Genomic DNA, 20,593 nt, shown 5'->3' with positions numbered 1-20,593 from the left:
TGATGTGATAAATTCTATTACTTTGGTAACGCCCACTTTATACGATAGCTAATAACTTAAATGACAGTTGTCTTTGTTCTCTTTTCCATATATAAACTTATGTAAGTCCTTATTTGACAAGTGAGACGGCCGGTTTCATTTGCTACTTCTCTCCAGATAGAGGGAGGGATACAGCTGGTTTCGCTAGCTATATTTCCCCTGAGTCCCAGTCTCATCTGTCTATTTGAGGTCCCTGTTAAAGTTAGGTTTTAGGGTTGGGGGATTTTAAGTACTTGATTTAGACTTGTTTGTCCCTATTTTGTTATAATAGATTTATAAAGGGTTGTTAATCTTGGTTTTTCATTTATTTTCAGTTTGATTTATTATATCTGGTTTATCTATATTGAGAGTAAAGTCGTTTTCATACTTTATTTATAATTAAGTAAAGTTTAATTCTTAATGTAGAGGTCAAACTCAGTCTCAAAACAAAAATAAACACAACGCAAAGTACTGATAAAAACCTATACGGCATTGACCTGCTACAATTCTAAGCTTTATTTTGAAGTAAAAAACCCTAATATGACACTTTATATCTTACTGCTGCCCATTCTTTTTTTATTTGATGTTTGCAAACATCAATTCATTAAAGGGGGGGGGGGGGTATGCAAGAGTCGGAGGAATCTAGGATTACAGCAAAACTTGGTTATAGCAAAGTCCTAGGGACCAATAGATTTACTCTGTTATATCCGTAATTTGTTATATCCGTTTAACAAATTTGTAATAATAACTATAGCAAATACACTATAAACATGTTTCAATTCACCAGACTATAATTTTTGCTAATTGAGGCTTAAATAAAAATACATTACTTTGGATACCTTTAATAATCGGATTGTGAATTGAAAATTTTATATGAAAATAAATTCATTCAAACTATTATGTTAAATGGTAGTGCAATTTTTTTTAATTTGTAAAGAAATTCATTACAAAAGTGTTAAATTTTGTTATTATTCATCTCTATGGGACTCAAAATCAGTTCACTATATCCGTAAATTCATTACCGCGGTATAACCAAATTCGTTATAACCGTAAAATTTGGCAAAGATTTGATAAAAATTATACCAGGGACTTAAAAAAACTTCGCTATATCCAAGAATTTGCTATATCCGTGTTTGTACAAAAAGAGTTCTACTATATCTATATCCTAGCTTCAGGGGCCAAAAATTATAAACTTTTGAGAAAAAGAGGCAATCATGCCTTAAATGGTCACTTGTAATTAAGTAAAATAAAAGTTGGAACCCGAGAATGTTGTGAGACTTAATAAATAGCCTTGTCACCCTTTAGTGGATAAAGTTGCACTTACTTATCCTCTTGAGCTATCAAAATATTGTGAAGGCAAAGGAATTTAATTTATTTACAAGGGACTGCTGTGTTTAGTAAATTAACCAGGAGGCCTGGGGCCACATTACTCACCTGAGCAATAATAGCCAACAAAAGCTTCAGACTGTCTTTAGAGTATCAAATGCAAAATACCTAGACAACTTAGTAGAATATATCTTGGTTTTCAGATTTTTTCTCAGCATATTCTTAAGTTAAACTCCTTTATTGTTTAATTATTAAGAATAAAAATTTTAACGATTTTTCTCTGTTTATTCCTATGTAAAAATCAACCCCCCTTCCATTAAGGCCACACATTACCCTTGGGGATCATGATTTGGCCAAACTTGAATCAACGCTTTAGCCTATGGCTCAGGTTGGCTAAAAATCACAATTTAAGAGGACACAACTGCAGCACTTACTTTATGTCAATGAATACGTCCTTCCTGTCAACGGATACCTTTTACGATTGACATGGTCTTTATTAACAATCACATATTAAACTACAACTTTTTTGTCTCCAACAAAAAGTAAGGGCTTTTCGACATCCCATTTACCCTTATTCAATTTAACATGTTAGGAAAAATCATATTTTTTTCCAAATAGTATAACCCTCTCCTAAATAAGAACTTATAAGTAATGCAATGTCAAAAGAAAGAAAACTCCAGAATTGTATAAGTAGATATACAGTACAGGCAACGCTGATCCCGTATTGGCCCGTGTTACCGTCACGGTATTTTTATCGTTCCCGCGATACACCATCGCGGTTTTTGACAGTGGTATGGATTGCGACCGTGATGACATCGCAACGGTGTGATTTACCGTTATTCCTGCTGCTGCTTGTTGTTGTTACTTTACCTGTACTGTACATTACAGGCAATGTGGGTCGCGTAAATCCACATAAAATATGCGACTTCAGATTTAAGCATAACAACTGCATTGTAAATAAAGTGTGATTCATATTACATGTAATATAAAATTAATAAATTATATTTATGATATAGAATTTCATGAAATTAGAAACTACATTCGAATTACAACATAACATGATTATTACGCTGTTAAATTTTGTGATGCGTAAACAAGAACACATATCATTGTATTTGACGTACTTATTTTAGTTATTATTTCTATTAGTTGTTAATCCTGTTTTTATAACAATCTTAAAATTAAATATTTTCATTAGATGAACTTGTATCAATGCAGTTGACACGCATAGTGCCGTAAACTGTTAATACATGTGTATGTTTTAAACAAATGTCGGGAATCAACTAATCAATTTTTCCATTCAATAATAAATTTATCATTTATATATAAAGTTGGTGCTGCGTTAAAGCACATTGAATCATAACGTGTTATGTCAGTATCCGTTCTGGTGTATACATATAAAGTTTAAGTCAAGATCATTTTCTGTGTAAACATGTGTTGATCAACAAACTCAGGGTAGAAAACGACATGCCCTTGAGGGTTTTCACACCTATTCACGACAAAAGAAAAAGTCTTAATCGCTTACGGCTTCGTCCTTACAGAAGAGGAGAGAGAGAGAAAGAGAGAGAGAGGGGGGCGTTTAGGCGTAATTTAACGTACACTTATGTGAAATATACTAATATCCAATACTAAATATTCATAAAATTAGTATTCATAATAGAATATGGTACACTGTGGTTGAATCCATCATGCAGTTTCAGATTTGAGTCCACGTGCTGCACCTGTCAATCAAATCAGCCTGCAAGCTCTACCACGTGTTCCCTCCATGACTATAAGTTGTATTTTTAATAAAGAAAATAAGAAGTATGTCTAACAGTTAGGTTTTTTACAATGTTCATGATGCTTGATCATGATATACTTTGTTTGGAAAGTTTAATTCGTTGTGGTTTTTTTTTCTCTCGTTTAGTTTATAATGGAGGTTTTTTTGTGGGAAGGACCATCTTAAAACACGTTAAGCGGTAAAATGAATCAATTATTTAATATAACTATTAGTAAAATTGTTTGATATGCATTTAGAATTCTTCTTGGTCAATCGTTACACAGATTATCTACCTGCCTCATTCCTGTGTATTCTGAGCGTTCAAGCGTAGAGTGATTTCCTGTCAGTGCGATGATTTCACACCTTTGTGTAAAACAATTGGGACTGAAGTCAAATAAAGTTAACTTTGACATTCATAAAACTTTGAGATAGGGACGGGGAGTGGGGTAAGGTTACGAAAACGGGTTTGCATATGTGTAGTAGCTTTATATTCAATAAGATGACATGCTCACATAAAATGATATCAATACATTTACTGAAATGTTTAAATGCTTTTTTATCGGCATGAAATATCAACAGCAAAACTTTCAAAACATATTCTTAATTCGTTTGAAATGTGTAAGAACATAAGAATACGGTTTAACAACATTTCGTTATCAAAAAAAATTATCTAGTTATTCTGTTTATAGAGAGAGAGACAGAGAGAGAGAGAGGGGGGCTCGGTCGCGAGCGAACGCTAACCTCTGTCACAGCGGGTAGCTGGTAACCATCACGATAACATGGCAAGGGATACCCACAATATCTTTCGATTACATAATCTTATGTAACTATGGGTATCTCTATGGCTCCTTACTCTCTATTTGTTATAATTCAGTTCAGAGAGATACACGTTAATTTGATTTTTCGCATTACGATGGGGCGTATTCGACACGATTTGAAGCTGTAGATAGTTAGAATGCATCGGAGCAGTACTTCTGTAGTCTTGAAGAACACACGGCTTCGCACTTGAAGATTGTCGTCGCAAACGTAACGCACTGGAAGTGGGAATCCTCGCGCAATGACAAACGACGAGCCATACTTAAAGTAACGCAGCACAACTCGGACCATACTTTTTAAATTGTACTTTCTATTCTTAACAAAGTTTAATCCGAAAAGTTTTAAAAATCAGACAAAAAATAAAAAAGTTACAGCTAAAAAGCTGTTTTGAACGTTGGCCCCTGCAGATCCCTTATTTTTTTAAATTGTCTACATTACCCAAAACTTTTTCAGGTCTGCGGACTGTGTGTGTCATTATATAGATGAAATGTTGTAACATTTAATTGAAAACTTTTTAAGAAAACGAATGACGCATGATTTTTGTTTAACATTGAAACTCCCATAGACAAGTTTCATCGACCTATAAAACCAGAAGTAGTTAACATATTTTATTGAAACTCGGAATGTATGTTAATAACTTCTATCCTAATAATGTTCAGGCATCATATAAAATTTTAAAGGTCATTTGAATTTTTTTGTTTTTTGATTCCCATTTTTCTAAAGTTTTGGGCTTTATATCTCAACAAGAGGCCCATGGGCCACATTGCTCACCTGAGGAACAATAGGTATGATAAAATCAGCTTAATGAACCTTCTTGTGAGGCCGAAGAATTGTCCTTACGCCAAAGTCTTAACAATTATAAAGAATCATCTGGCTGATTAGTTTCTGAGAAGAAGATTTTTAAAGATTTACTCTATATATTCCTATGTAAAACTTTAACACCCCTCCCCCCAATGTGGCCTCACCCTACCCCCAGGGATCATGATTTTCACAACTTTGAATCTACACTACCTGAGGATACTTCCACACAAGTTTCAGCTTTCCTGACTGATAAGTTTCTGAGAAGAAGATTTTTAAATAAAAACTTTATATATTCCTATGTAAAACTTCAACCCCCCAATTGTGGCCCCATCCTACCCCCAGGGATCATGATTTTCACAACTTTGAATCTACACTACCTGAGGATGCTTCCACACAAGTTTCAGCTTTCCTGGCTGATTAGTTTCTGTGAAGAAGATCTTTTAAGATTTACTCTATATATAAATTCCTATGTAAAACTTCGAGCCCCCATTGTGGCCCCACCCTACACCCAGGGATCATGAGTTTCACAACTTTGAATCAACACTACCTGAGGATTCTTCCACACAAGTTTCAGCTTTCCTGGCTGATTAGTTTCTGAGAAGAAGATTTTTAAAGATTTACTCTATATATAAATTCCTATGTAAAACTTCGAGCCCCCATTGTGGCCCCACCCTACATCCAGGGGTCATGATTTTCACAACTTTGAATCTACACTACCTGAGGATGCTTCCACACAAGTTTCAGCTTTCTGGCTTTCTGGTTCTTGAGAAGAAGATTTTTGAAAAATTCTCGAAATTTTACATTAATTTCTAATTATCTCCCCTTGAAAACGGGTGTGGCCCTTAATTTTCACAACTTTGAATCCCCTTTGCCTAAGGATGATTTGTGCCAAGTTTAGTTGAAATTGGCCCAGTAGTTCTTGAGAGCTTTCAGCTCAGGTGAGCTAAAAACGATAAAATAATAGTCAACACAACTAGACAAGATTCATCTTATTCTAAAATTTGAATGTTCAAACTTAAAAAATAAACAAAATATTGCATTTTCTTTAATTTTTAGAATTGACCCTGAAGGTTTCAGAAGTACCAGAACAGGAAGTCCTAAACCTTACATTCCATAGTTTGAAAGGTTGGCTGTATAACTGTTGAATAATTGATTCAATATATCTACACCTTTTAAAAAATCGAAAGTCGAAAAGCCCTAAAAATACACTCAGAATACAAAAATGCATCATCACTGCCAGTTTGGTTCCAATATGGCCTGATAAAGAACTAGGTACAGTTTCAGTCATATTTTGCCCTGTTTTAGAGTAATTTTTAAAAATATCACAAAAAATGGAAATGTAACATTTATCTACACAATGATATTCATAAACTAAGAATCTATAAATAGTTTACTGATAAGACTTTCACAGGGGTAATTGTGACGTCACAAACATTGCATTTTCCCGTAATTTTCATAAAACTGAGCAGAAGACACCAATTCCTCAGTAGTTTTTTGAATAGAAAACTATGTCCGCAGCTGTCGCCCACAATGAAACTCACATTATAACTTTATCATGTTACGACACATAAAATATATTAATTTTGTTGTGGGCGACGGCTGCGGACACATTTTCCTCTTCAAAAAACTATGAGAAAATGTGCCATTTTTCATCATTTTTGACTTAATCTTAGAAATTTGCCAAAATGTTAAAGTCATAATTATTTTTTGAATCAAGATAAAAGTGTATAACTTGGTATTTTATATATTACATACATGTTCAAGATAGCATATGTGTATTTTCATGAGATTTGAACCACTTTTGAATTTTAGGGCAAATATTAAAAGAAACTGTACCTTCTTCTTTAACTGAGGTATCTAAAACATGAATGATACAATGAACCCCAATGGTATTATCAATCCAACTCAGAGAGTTGCAAATACACTTATTCTCAAGAAATTAACCTGGTATGCTGACAAAAATTTAGTTGGATAAGTTCTGGTATGTTCAATAACTAATTGAGAAAAAAATTTAAAGGTATATGAATATTTGACAACTTTTTTGTTTTTCTCACTTTCTAGGTCTCTTACCTTGTTTACATTCATTTCTGACAGTACTCTCCAAATTATCCAGCTGTAATTGTATGGCTTTGTATTCACGCTCAGCATTCTTCTGTTGTTTACGATACCTCAAACAAACCAATAATATAATGACCACAATAACTGCAGCAAAACCCATGAGAGAAGGGATAAGGTAGTCTATCAGATTTACTTCCCCTGTCTCCTTGTACTTCAGGTAGCCCACCACTTTCTCCAGGTTACCATACACAACCTAATCAAAAACGAACATTTCTATTGAAAATCACTGTCTAAAATTTAAGACATCCAATTATAAAACTAGGGTATTGTTTTGTTTTTATTACTTTTTTTTTTTTTTTTTTTACAGTTTTCCCTAAAAGCTGATTTGAAAAATGGAACAAATATGTGATTAAGTATGATTTTTACCTTTTCAAAAAGAGAAATAATTATACAAAGAAACTAAATGCGTAAAATAAATGCTTGTTTTCAAATTCCTATACAGTTGCATTTACATTTACCAAGTTTTCTGTGATAACACAACAAATCAAATTTGTAACACATAGTTTAATACAGTTTATCAATGACACAAATGACATACAAAAGGGGTCTGCATAACTATAGGTAATAAAAATATTATGAAAATGTCAATCATTTTTGGGAGTTCATTTTAATCAGTTCTCCTATGCAGTTACTCAGACAAACCGAAAGTGAAACAGTGTTTGGACCTCAGCACAAATCATTGCTGCTGACAAGACTTGGTTCTTGAAAATAATTGATAAATTCGATGTAATGTATTCTAAAGCATTGTTTTTCAAGGAAACTTATTTATGAATACCTTGAAAATAGTCAGATTTTAAATGGTACGAACAATTTAAATATATTTTGTAGTCGTATGTATTCCTACACCAGAGTTCAATATGGTCAATATGAAAATAATTCAATTTGATAAATTCGATGTAATGTATTCTAAAGCATTGTTTTTCAAGGAAACTTATTTATGAATACCTTGAAAATAGTCAGATTTAAAATGGTACGAACAATTTAAATATATTTTGTAGTCGTATGTATTCATACACCAGAGTTCAATATGGTCTTATTCAACTCGACGCTCGGCCGTCTCCATAAATCCTTGTCGGAGATTTACGGTGTCAGCTGAGCGTTTGGTTGAACGAGACTAGAGTTCAATATTGCTTGGATCCATGCAATTTTTGAGAAATATTTCTATTACCGATACATAGTTTGATTGAATTAATTTTATCTTTAAATATTATTTAACATGATTCATATGGGGGTTTCTCGACATTCTTGTTGAAAAAGTCGAGAAATCCATAATATAAAAATGTGGGTGCGTAATTCAAATTAGAAACTACATGTACTTGTCATGCAAAGTAACACATCAGTGATTTTAAAATAAATAAACATCGACAAAATCAACTCCCATCAGTTCTTCAGTACTTTGATTAAATATTTCATCATCCTGTTGCTGGAATTTATAAGGAATAAAGAATCATTCTTTGAATATTATGAGGTGATAATTTCGGTCGGGGTGTGATCAAATCCAATAAAGCCCGAAGGGCTTTATGATAGATTTGATCACACCCCGACCGAAATTATCATCTCATAATATTCAAAAAATGATTCCTTATTACTTATATTTATATAATTTTAAGCCATCGTACGATTATATATTTAAATATTAATAAGCAAACTCTGCTGGCGCCTCGATTTGGCGTCATTTGTATTATGGATTATATAGTACAAAATCGATACGTAGTGTTATCACAGGCAAAGACACTGGAAAATGTAAATATAAATAGATACAAGTATGAATAAGGAATCATCCTTAGAATACTATGAGGTAAGGGGCATTTTGAGGTTCCGAAGGATGCTTTGATGAATGAAATTGGCCCAAAGGTTCTGGAAATAGTGAACATATACATAGTAAAAAGTTTTAAAAAACCACCGGAATCTGTTGCAACCTGATGTGTGCAGACAATTGTGATCAGATATATTACATGATTATTTGTCTCGGATAAGTAGAATTTGACCATAATTTGTTTATAGAATCTATTTATGCACACATACAAAAACTCTGGGTATTCCATCTGAATGCTGATTCCCATCATCCCGTACATCAGGTTGTCTGCTAGGTGGTATACAGTATATTTCAACAGGTGTTAAGCTGGTCACATTACACAGGCTTTGACCTACAAACACTCGAACTTCATTCTCAGTGGCTGCTAAGTTCATATACATTCCCTAAAACAGAGTAGAAAAAAATTGTTTTGAATAATATATATATTATTTGTAAAAATCATTTTGAGAATCACCATATACAGGTAGAATATTGAAACTATATATGTTTTATTTAAAACAACCTCCACCCCCTTTCCAAGGGTCCAGATAGAATCTCCCTCCCCAAGGACATTTCAACAAAATACAAATATGGTCCCCTGCCTTCTTAACTCTTTTCTCATGCTTCAGATTTTTAATATTCAACCTTTAAACTATATATATTGACACCATCTGGCATTTATATAAAAATCATTGTACATGTATCACATTTCAGTGATTTTGGCTAGCCAATTATTACTATACTATTAACAAGTCTGTTTATTTAAAAACTTCAACAAGAGGCCCGTGGGCCACATTGCTCACTTGAGCAACAATAGACATCATAAAAGCAGCTTTATGAAGTCATATACAAACAAGAGATGTTTGTAAAACACTTATGCCCCCTCCCTTGGAAATATCTGTGCAATATGTGCATCCTCTGCGAAGAAAATGAAACTGTGGATCGATCGACAGACAAAGCAATATGCCCTCCCATCTTCGAAGGGAGGCATAAATATCAGGACAATGTAGAATAACAAATCCTGTATTTAAAAAAATCATTTTTCCTGGATACAGGTGAATCTCGATAACTCAAACTTCAGGGGACCATGATTAAACGTTGAGAGATCAAGAGTTCGAGAGATCGCAAGTTTAAAAAAATCCGGAAATTTTTGTTCCGGTCATTTTGGTTCTAAAATTATAGTAGCTGGATATTTATATTTATAACATGGAAGGATAATCTAACATGATTTCATTCGTATTTCATCGTCATTACTTTAATTCAAACAATACAGTTGAGTGCTTATTAAGTGGGTTTTTTCACGTTAAAAAACTTTAAGGTATATTATGTTTTCTTAAATACAGAATATTTTAAGAGTGATTTAAAGAGTTTTTTAATATACCGTAATTTTCACAAGTTTAAGAAAATTAGTAGATCAGTTTCAAATTACCTATCTAACCCTTTGAAGGAAGCAAGGGGTAGGGTCAATTACATAATCAACCAATTAACACTACCATGCTTGCCCTCAGGAGTTCACTTGACCATTCAGGTAAGGTCCACTCGGAGCTATAATTACACGCTTGATTGGTCGCGTGTGTACACTCCAACAACTACTTCCAGTTATCAAGAGTGATAAACAATGAAATATATATAACGGGACCCAGGTGTTACTTTGAGAGATCGGAGTTCGAGAGATCAAGAGTAATTTTATTTTAGGACTATGTGCAAGTATCTGCCCCCGATTTCAACCAATTTTTAAACACTTTCAAATAAAAATAAAATCTTCATAAATCATCGTACAGAGGATGCCCATCCCTTTAATCTTGATTTTATTCATCATTGCTCATTTGCTGTTTATCTATGAAGTCACCTAAAAGACCAAATTCCCGCAAATTTGCAAACAAATGAAAATATTTTCATTTTTGCTTTATATTTTGCATTTGGAAGTATAGAGCGCAGGTCTGCTCAAGTACGATTTTAACATATGGTTTTCTTCAGATAGTTTAACAGATTATACTAAAGAATGGTACTTGAGCAAGCCTGCGCTTGATGTTTCCCAGTTGAAAAACCATCGGAAAACACCCATATTTTGCTACTAAACATCAATTTATCAAAATAAGGCAATCTTAATGACACATCTCTACATTATGACGTCACTATGGTGATAACCTTTGACACCCTTATGTTCAATATGGTACAACTGGATTTTTCTGGGGGGTGCTATTTTTTGCGAAATTCTGCGATAAAGTCTTGATCGCAAAAAATTCAATCGCAAAAAATAGTAAAATGTTCCCATAAAAATATTAATGTCGCCTAGAAAAATTACTGACTGTACTGAGAAAGTGGCTGATGTTCTTGATGCACCAAAAACTCTGAGAGGAAAGTACATGACTTTTTCACCGAGCAAGAGAGCTGATATATGACACTATAACGCCAGTGTACATGGACCTTCGTCAACCATTAAACGTTTTAAGACAAAGTTTCCAGGATTACGTGAATGTACTGTAAGAAATTTACGTGATAAATACAACACGGAGCTCAAATCTCGAAAACGTAAACTTAATTTTTCAGATGGCGAGAACTGTGAAATTTCTGAATTGAATCCGTGCAAGCTGGGTAAAAAGTTTTACTCGGTAATGAACTGGACTCCATCGTGCAAACTTTCATTCGTTCATTAAGGAAATCGGGGCAGTTATTAACACAGCAATCTGCATTGGCTTGAGGAGGGCATTGTCCGTGCCCATGACGAGCAGCTCCTATCTTGTAATATCGGACCGATTACGTTGAAAAAAAGCTGGGCCAAGTCAGTGTTGTTTAGGATGAATATGGTTAAGCAAAGGGACAGTTGCACTGCAAAAATTCAGTTCTTATGACAAATTTTCTGAAATTAAAGACGAGTTTTTACAAAGTATAAACAGTGTGGTGAAAAAACATGACATTCCTCCCCAGTTAATATACAACTCCAGGGACCATACCGGTATCAATTATGTACCTGTCAGCTCATGGACAATGGAGGTGGTGGGCACCCAGCGAGTCCCCATAATTGGTTTTGATGACAAAAGACAAGTCACCATTGTTTTTGCAGGTAATGTAGATAATTATCAATCTTATTATTTTGCTTGTGGTATCAATTAAGGAAAAAAACCCAGAGCAAAACAAGAGATGTTTGTAAAACACTTATGCCCCCCTCCCTTGGAAACATCCACAAAGAAAATGAACATATAAACTGCAAATAACTGGAATTTTTCTACGTCCAAGGGCCATAACTCTGTTGAAAATTGCTCGATCGTACACAATATCAAACTTGACCTAGATATTATCATGATAAACTTGTATACCAAATTTCATTTCAATATGTTCATCCTCTGCGAAGAAAATGAGTGGAAACTACAAATAACTGGAATTTTTCTACGTCCAAGGGCCATAACTCTGTCGAATATTGCTCCGACAGACTGACCGACAGACAGCAGCAAAGCAATATGCCCTCCCTTCTTCGAAGGGGGGCATAATTAACTGTACTGATATCTTCTAATTAATTTTTAATCATTTTAGGCACATTGAGTGGGGATTTTCTAGCTCCACAAGTCATATACCAGGGGAAAACTTCTGCTTGTCATCCCGAGTATGATTTTCCACTGGCTTGAAACATATCTCATAGTCCTAATCATTGGGCCAATACAGACACACAGATGGAATACACATCGCGAGTTCTAGTACCTCACATGGATAAAACCAAGAAAAAGCTTGGGCTAGTACCTAACACTCAAAAGTCACTGTGTATTTTCGATATTTTCTGAGCACAGAAGTCAAGAGGGTTCGTGGATGATTTGAAAATGAAGAATATTGAAATTGTGTAAATACCACCAAGCACGACGGACAAGTTACAGCCCATGGATCATTCCATTCAAAAAGTCGTGAAAGACAAAATGAAACAGCGCTTTCAGCGATAGTATGCATCCTGTATTTCACAGCAACTTGACAAAGGTGTCGACATAGAAACACTGACCTGTTGACCTCCCTCTATCTATTCTAAAACCGCTTGGTGCTAAATGGCTGGTAGAAACTTACAAAGACATAAGAAGCCAACCAGAGATGGTGATTAAGGGGTTCGAAAAACTAGGCATTGCTGAAGTGTGCAGAAAATCGTAATTCAAAAGCTACTCTCCAACAGATTGTGAATGTGATTTAACACTGTGATTGTGTTATAGTTTTAATGTGTTTAATGTATTTTAATGGAAATATTTTAATGAAATTTTTCTGAAATGTATTTTAATATTTTTAACCATTTTTAAAAAACCGTAATGTGTTTTGTGTATTTAAATGTGAATATTTTTATGACATGTAATATTTTAAACTGCTTTGGTGTGTTCAATAAAAAATAAAATAGACTTTATTGTTTAAATGTCTAGTAATAAAATTCAATAAAAATAGACTTTAGTGTCAAAGTGAAATCACAAAAATTAAAATTGCAAAAAATAAATATACCTATTTCAGGATCAAATCCCAAAAATCATTAAAAACCAATTATACAGTATCTTTCACCTAATTTTTAAAGCTCTTTATAAAACTTTGATTTTTGGGGCAAAAAATGCATAATACAGCACATAGTCCTTTGCTTAGTTATATAGAGAAAAAAATCGGGACCGTGATTTCAATTCGAGAGATCAAGAACTTCGAGAGATCTTATTCGAGCCATCGAGTGTCACTTGTATTTCGTTTATCATTGAGCCCTTCTTGTCACAGAATGATTTTAAGGTCTTTCACATACTGGGCATTACAGTTCTCAAGTAAATCTAAACCAAATGTGATTTAAACCTACATCAAACTTGTAAGGCCATAGAATTGTCCAGGGGCCAAAGTCTTAACAATTTTAAAGAACCAACAATATGTCAAAATAATTGCATATAACTTAAACCATTGTAAAATTGGACTCCCAAATGGCCCCACCCTAATCCTGAAAAATATGATCTTGACAAATTTGAATCTACACTATCTTAGGTTGCTTTTACTAAAGTTGAACCTTTTCTAGGAAAATGTTTTTTTTATAATAAGATTTTTCTCTATATATTTCCAGTGAAGTGAGCTGACAGCAATGAGGCTACATCGCTGATAGCGATGTGCCTCAAAAACTAAATAGTCATAATAATTATTCATTTTATGCATCATACTATGTCCAAATTGCTCAGTACTACTTAAGTGCGAGACGACATGTCGTAAATCACCCATTGTTCCCAATGTACAGGTCCTTCACGTGCTGTAAGAACTTGTTCAGTAATAATCATTATAATTACAATGATGCTGATAAGCATAATTTCTACAGTTTTGACATGGCTCAAAATTATCTTTTTGTCCAAATTAATTTTTCATTTTCACTGCATCTCCAAATTATCATAAAACAGTCAGTGTTGATTATAGATTAGGTATTGGTATGGTCAATCATCAAACAATAATCAACTTGCAGGAACAAATGTCGCCTGAATAAGCAACCCATGGGTCCTGTGTCTACCGCCTAGACAGCCATTTAAATGAAAAAGTAGGTATTAATTATGAAATGCTTGGATATACACAGCCACTTCAAGATAGCAAGAGTAAACAAGAGGCCCATGGGCCAAATCGCTCACTTGCGGAACAATAGGTATGATAAAATCAGCTTAATGGAGTCATAATACAAACAATCTGGACAATGTACAATAATACATGTAGATCCTGTATAAATAAAATCCATTTTTTCCCCCTGGATATTCTTATGTTTATAATCATTAGTCCCTTTTCTAACAGGATGATTTTATAGTCATATCACATGTTGAGTATTGCAGTTCTCAAAAAGATCCTGAACAATTGTTTATATATGGGATATAAAGCTACATTAAACTCTGAACCTTCTTGTGAGGCCGAAGAATTGTCCTGACGCCAAAGTCTTAACAATTATAAAGAATCATCTGGCTGATTAGTTTCTGAGAAGAAGATTTTAAAAGATTTACTCTTTATATTCCTATGTAAAACTTTAACACAACACCCCCCCTATTGTGGCCCCACCCTACCCCCAGGGATCATGATTTTCACAACTTTGAATCTACACTACCTGAGGAGGCTTCCACACAAGTTTCAGCTTTCCTGGCTGATTAGTTTCTGAGAAGAAGATTTTTAAAGATTTACTATATATATTCCTATGTAAAACTTCGACCTCCCATTGTGGCCCCACCCTATCCCCGGGGGTCATGAATTTCACAACTTTGAATCTACATTACCTGAGGATGCTTCCACACAAGTTTCAGCTTTCCTGGCTAATTAGTTTCTGAGAAGAAGATTTTTAAAGATTTACTCTATACATTCTTATGTAAAAATTTGACCCCCCCCCATTGTGGCCCCACCCTACCCCTGGGGGTCATGATTTTCACAACTTTGAATCTACGCTTCCTGAGGATGCTTCCATACAAGTTTCAGATTTTCTGGCTGATTAGTTTCTGAAAAGAAGATTTTTAAAGATTTACTCTATATATTCCTATGTAAAACTTCGACCCCCCATTGTGGCCCAACCCTACATCCAGGGGTCATGATTTTCACAACTTTGAATCTACACTACTTGAGGATGCTTCCACACAAGTTTCAGCTTTCCTGGCTGATTAGTTTCTGAGAAGATGATTTTTAAAGATTTACTCTATATATTCCTATGTAAAATTTCAAGCCCCCATTGTGGCCCATCCCTACCTCTGGGGGTCGTGAATTTCACAACTTGGAATCTACACTCCCTGAGGATGCCTCCACACAAGTTTCAGCTTTCCTGGCTGATTAGTTTCTGAAAAGAAGATTTTTAAAGATTTACTCTATATTTTCCTATGTAAAACTTTGAACCCCATTGTGGCCCCACCCTACCCCCGGGGGTCATGAATTTCACAACTTTGAATCTACACTACCAGAGGATGCTTTCACACAAGTTTCAGCTTTCCTGGCTGATTAGTTTCTGAGAAGAAGATTTTTAAAGATTTACTATATATATTCCTATGTAAAACTTCGACCCCCTATTGTGGCCCCATTCTACATCCAGGGGTCATGATTTTCACAACTTTGAATCTACATTACCTGAGTATGCTTCCACACAAGTTTCAGCTTTCCTGGCTGATTAGTTTCTGAGAAGAAGATTTTTAAAGATTTACTCTATATATTCCTATGTAAAACTTCGAGCCCCCATTGTGGCCCCACCCTACCCCCGAGGGTCATGAATTTCACAACTTTGAATATACATTACCTAAGGATGCTTCCACACAAGTTTCAGCTTTCCTGGTTTTCTGGTTCTTGAGAAGAAGATTTTTGAAAATTTCTCGAAATTTTTCATTAATTTCTAATTATCTTCCCTTGAAAACGGGTGTGACCCTTAATTTTCACAACTTTGAATCCCCTTTGCCTAAGGATGATTTGTGTAAAGTTTGGTTGAAATTGGCCCAGTAGTTCTTGAGAAGATGTTGAAAATGTGAAAGTTTACGGACAGACGGACGGACGGACAGACGGTCAGACAGACGGACGACGGACAAAATGTGATCAGAAAAGCTCACTTGAGCTTTCAGCTCAGGTGAGCTAAAAAGTGTCAAAAGCAATACAGTAAAACACGCTTATAAAGAGGTCCCAGGGACGGACAATTTTACTTCGTTATAAGCGTAATTCGTTATATCCGTCAAGTTTACAACATGAAATACAGACTTGGGGAATGAAATTCACTTCGCTGTAAGCGTCAACTCATTATAAGCGTGTTCGCTATAACCGTGTTTTACTGTATATCTTAAAAATTAAGTACAGTTGATTGTACACAAAATGTTAAAAGATCTGCCAAATCTTATCCACATTTTACCAATCCCCCTTTTGTTGTTTTAGATCTTTCTCTATCCCTATTTAAAAATCCCCTCCCCTTTGCGGCCCCACTTTTCTCCAGAGAATAATGATATGCACAATCTGTACTTTCACACAAGTTTCAGCTTTTTCTTGGCTGAATCTTTTCCAGAAGATTTCTCTCTACATTTTCCATGTAAAAATTTAACCCCCCCCCCCCTGTTGCGACCCCACCATGCATATGGGGATCATGATTTAAAAAATCTGATTCTACACTACCTGCAGATGCTTTTACATAAAGAAAGAAGTACAGTTTCCTTTTATATTTGCCCTAAAATTCAAAATTTGTTTAAATCTCTTGAAAATATGCATACAATATCTTGAATACATATATTGTGTACATAAAGTACCAAGTTATACACCTTTATCATGTTTTCAAAGAAGAATACCAACTTCAACATTTTGTCAAATTTCTAAAATGTCAAAAATGATGTCAAAATGTCAAAAGTGATGAAAAACAGCACATTTTCTCATAGTTTTTTAAAGACAAAAATGTGTTTGCAGCCATCGCCCACAACAAAATTAATATATTTTATGTGATATCACATGATAAAGTTTTAACAAGAGATTCATTGTAGGCGACAGCTGTGGACATAGTTCTATTCAAATAACCATTGAAAAATGGTGTCGTCTGCTTAGTTTCCATAAAACTACGGGAAAATGCACTGTTTGTGACATCACAATAACCCATCTGAAAGTCTAATTGGGTAACTATTTATAGATTCTTAATTTATGGGTATTCTTGTGTAAATGTATGTTACATTTCAATTTTTTGCAAAATTTTATCAAATCACTTAAAAACAGGGCAAAATATAAGTGAAACTATACCTAGTTCTTTGTCAATGAGCTTTTTAGACCTTGGTGAGAAGAAGATTTTGAAAGATTTTCCCTATATAGTCCTTTGTAAAACTTGACCCCCTATTGTGGCCTCAACCTACCTCCAGGGACCATGATTTGAACAAATTTGAATCTACACTACTTGAGGATGCTTTCATACAAATTTGGGCTTTTCTGGCTAAACTGTTTTTGAGAGGAAAATTTTTGAAAAATTCCAAAAAAAATTCAATATTTCTAAATTATCCCCCCTTTAAATAGGACATGGCCCTTCATTTGAAGAAACTCGAATCCCTTTCTCCCCATGATGCTTTTTGCCAAGTTTCTTTAAAATCAGTCTGTTAGGCCAGGTTCTGGAGAAGATGAAAATGTGAAAAGTTTACAATGACAACAACAACAGACAACAAATTTTATCAGAAAAGCTCACTTGAGCCTTCGGCTTAGGTAAGCTAAAAAATCATAATTATTGCTTATTTTCCTCTTCTCGAATAAACTGTAAAGTTAGACCAGAGAGGCTCGTCATGAAAATTTTGTCTTCCTACTATGTTACATTATGGCAAATACACTGGCTAGAACTTGTTAAATGCAAGGAAAAGTGGTCTGAGTAGATAGATATTCTAATACACGCAAAGGAGCTTGTCACAAACTTTTGGCTTCTTACTATGTGACCACCCCTATACTGAAATAAGTTTAGTGTACACTCATACCTTGCATAACACAATATTGGCAGTCATACTCCCAAGGTATCCAAAAACACGCTATAATAAAATGTTCCTAGTATGTATAATTCATAGCTCCCAATTATCATCAAATTTTGGCTGATAAAAAGTGCATATTATACAAGAGTCTTTATTATTATTATTAAGGCCATTTCACCAAATGAACAATCACATCCCTATAGCTATCAGTTGTACCTGGTCAACATTTTAAGCTGCATTTTCTGCATGCAAAGTAAATCATAAACATTCACACCTTTATAGCCAGCACAATGCCTTGACTATATGTCTTTGTTTTATCTGCCTCTTCAAAATCGAAAATAATTGGATCTGTTGTGTAATCCAGCGTTGAAGGCACACCAGGGAAGGAGGCACTAAGATTTTGTACAGATAAGACATTGTCCATGTAGAATCCTAGTTGTGCCTCCCAAGTGCTTGGCTGTCTCCGCCTCCTTCTTTCTTCTAAATCTGTCCTGACATTTATTTCCTTTGGTACAGAGGCATTTTCACTTCGAGTAGAGGGCAAGTCTAGGTATTCAGCACTCTTTTTCCGAACAGCAGGGGAGAGGCAGTAAATGAGACTGCTGTTGTTGATAGTACAAGTCTAAAAAGAAAATTGTATCAGAGAGTATTCCTTTTGCACCAAATTTTCAAAATTTTGTAGTTGATTTGATAATAAAATTAAATTTTTATCAAAGTAAGTAAAATTTGTAGCCAATATAAGAAATGTTATCACAACACCTCCAATTAATTCATTTTGTGTGAAACATTTTGCATAGAGTTTAAAACACAAAATGCAAGAGGTTTCAGAGACTATTGCTTACAAAAATTTGCTGGTGGCCATGTTGCATTTTCTTTGTTTTTGATGTGCAAATATATTGTCACTAGTCTTAAATTGCCATTGTGCTTTTCCATTTTGTCTTTCATAATTATTAACTAATATTCATTGTAATTATGTTGTCTATTGAGATCTGTGTGATTTTAAAAATACATTGTATTGAAAGCTTAGTTTTGGAATTCAGTCCTATAACACACCAGTCTTATAACAAACCAGGCTGTATGTGCAGACAAATTGAATTCCACATGATAGCATGTCTGCATTTATATTATTTATATTCAGTTTAAGAATTATTTGCATAAAATATCTTTGTATTAAAGACATTTAATACACCTTTTGTCAGGGATATGGAATACTAGATGGAACAGCCATATAACAAGCTGTTTAGTGTGTGCCAGAAACTTTGTGGGGAAAACTCTTGTGGAGATAGGACAGATAAAATTTAACAATTTATAAAACAAGAGGCTAAATGGGCCACATCACTCACCTGAGCAACACTGGCTTTATATGGGCATTTAAAGGGGCATGGTCACGATTTTGGTCAAAAATTATTTTTTCGATTTTAATATTTTCAATGCTTCAGTAAGGCATTTTTAATAGGCAACCAAAATTTGATTGTCATTTGTTGAGTCATAAGCGAGTTACAGAGCTTACAATTCTTCGTTATGTAAACAAAGCTTTTGTTTACATTTTGAACGTTGAAGTGAAAATTCCAGTTTTAGACCTCAAATGAATGTGTTAGTAGTTAGTAACTGTTTATTTTTGCTTAAAATGAATAAAAAGATAGACAAATTAGCTCAAAAAAGATTTTTTACTGGTATATTGAACATATGTAAACAAAAACAGGGCACAAGCCTTGTTTACATGACAGAATTGTGAGCCCTGTATCTTGCTTAAAACTTATCGACTGGCACCCTAAATTCATTTGATCATTAGAAATGCATTCCTAAAGCATTGTAAATAATAAAAACAGAAAAATAAAATTTGACCAAAACCGTGACCATGCCCCTTTAAAGGATATTGTGCCATATGACCCCTCGGTAGATTAACCAAAAATAGATATCCAAATTTAACAATTCTCTAAAATTCTCTCAAGTTAAAATAAAAAGAAACTAAGCATGCTACACGAAAATCAAAACAAGCTAAACCACCGCACAAGTGAACATGTCAACGCATTGAAATATTTATTCTTAATTTACTTCACATAAACCGCTCAAATATATTTTGGACTAAATATTTCCTTTGCACGTAAACGGTTGCACAACAAGCAAATTCATCTCCGTTCAAGATGGAATGAGAGTACCAATGCACCGGATGTTGACATCAGAAAAGTGTTAATACAAGATTGAGCTGCGCAGAAAAAGGTATGGCTAAGGTGATTGGCTGAATTAATTGCTGAAATAATGATTATTTCAAAGTAAATTTATCACTGTTTAAAATAAATGATGGGTTGAAGAAGTACTGCAAAAAGTAAAGAAATAAGAGGGGTTGAAATAGGGGGTGGGTGTCAATTTTGGGACTTGGATTTATTTGATGGGATTGCTGTAAGTTGTAAACAAGCTGAATTTTGACCTATAAACGCCATGGGACCCTATGTATTTCTATTGATTTTGTGTTAGTGCTTGGAATGAACTTTCAAATGTGACCAAGGATATGTGTGTAAGTATAATAGCAAACTGCAGCCAGGTGGGTTTAGGTTAACATTGAGCCCT

General features: G+C 34.3%; 1 protein-coding gene across 6 annotated transcripts in view; it reads right to left on the bottom strand.

Annotated features, from left to right (window-relative positions):
• Window positions 1-20,593, bottom strand: part of LOC128158169 (plexin-B-like) — a 342,553-nt gene that overhangs the window by 70,707 nt on the left and 251,253 nt on the right. For all 6 annotated transcript variants that reach the window (XM_052820921.1, XM_052820923.1, XM_052820920.1 and 3 more), the window contains 3 exons: window positions 18,300-18,647; window positions 8,864-9,037; window positions 6,791-7,031 (listed from right to left, as the gene is read on the bottom strand). In XM_052820921.1, coding sequence (XP_052676881.1) covers window positions 6,791-7,031; window positions 8,864-9,037; window positions 18,300-18,647 — 763 coding nt within the window. The remainder of the gene's footprint in view (window positions 1-6,790; window positions 7,032-8,863; window positions 9,038-18,299; window positions 18,648-20,593) is intronic.

The sequence above is a fragment of the Crassostrea angulata genome, chromosome 8 (assembly GCF_025612915.1).
Source record: "Crassostrea angulata isolate pt1a10 chromosome 8, ASM2561291v2, whole genome shotgun sequence".
In the NCBI taxonomy this organism is placed as follows: Eukaryota; Metazoa; Mollusca; class Bivalvia; order Ostreida; family Ostreidae; genus Magallana; species Magallana angulata.
The sequence above is the reverse complement of the archived record's forward strand: the minus strand, read 5'-3'. Positions and strand labels throughout refer to the sequence as shown.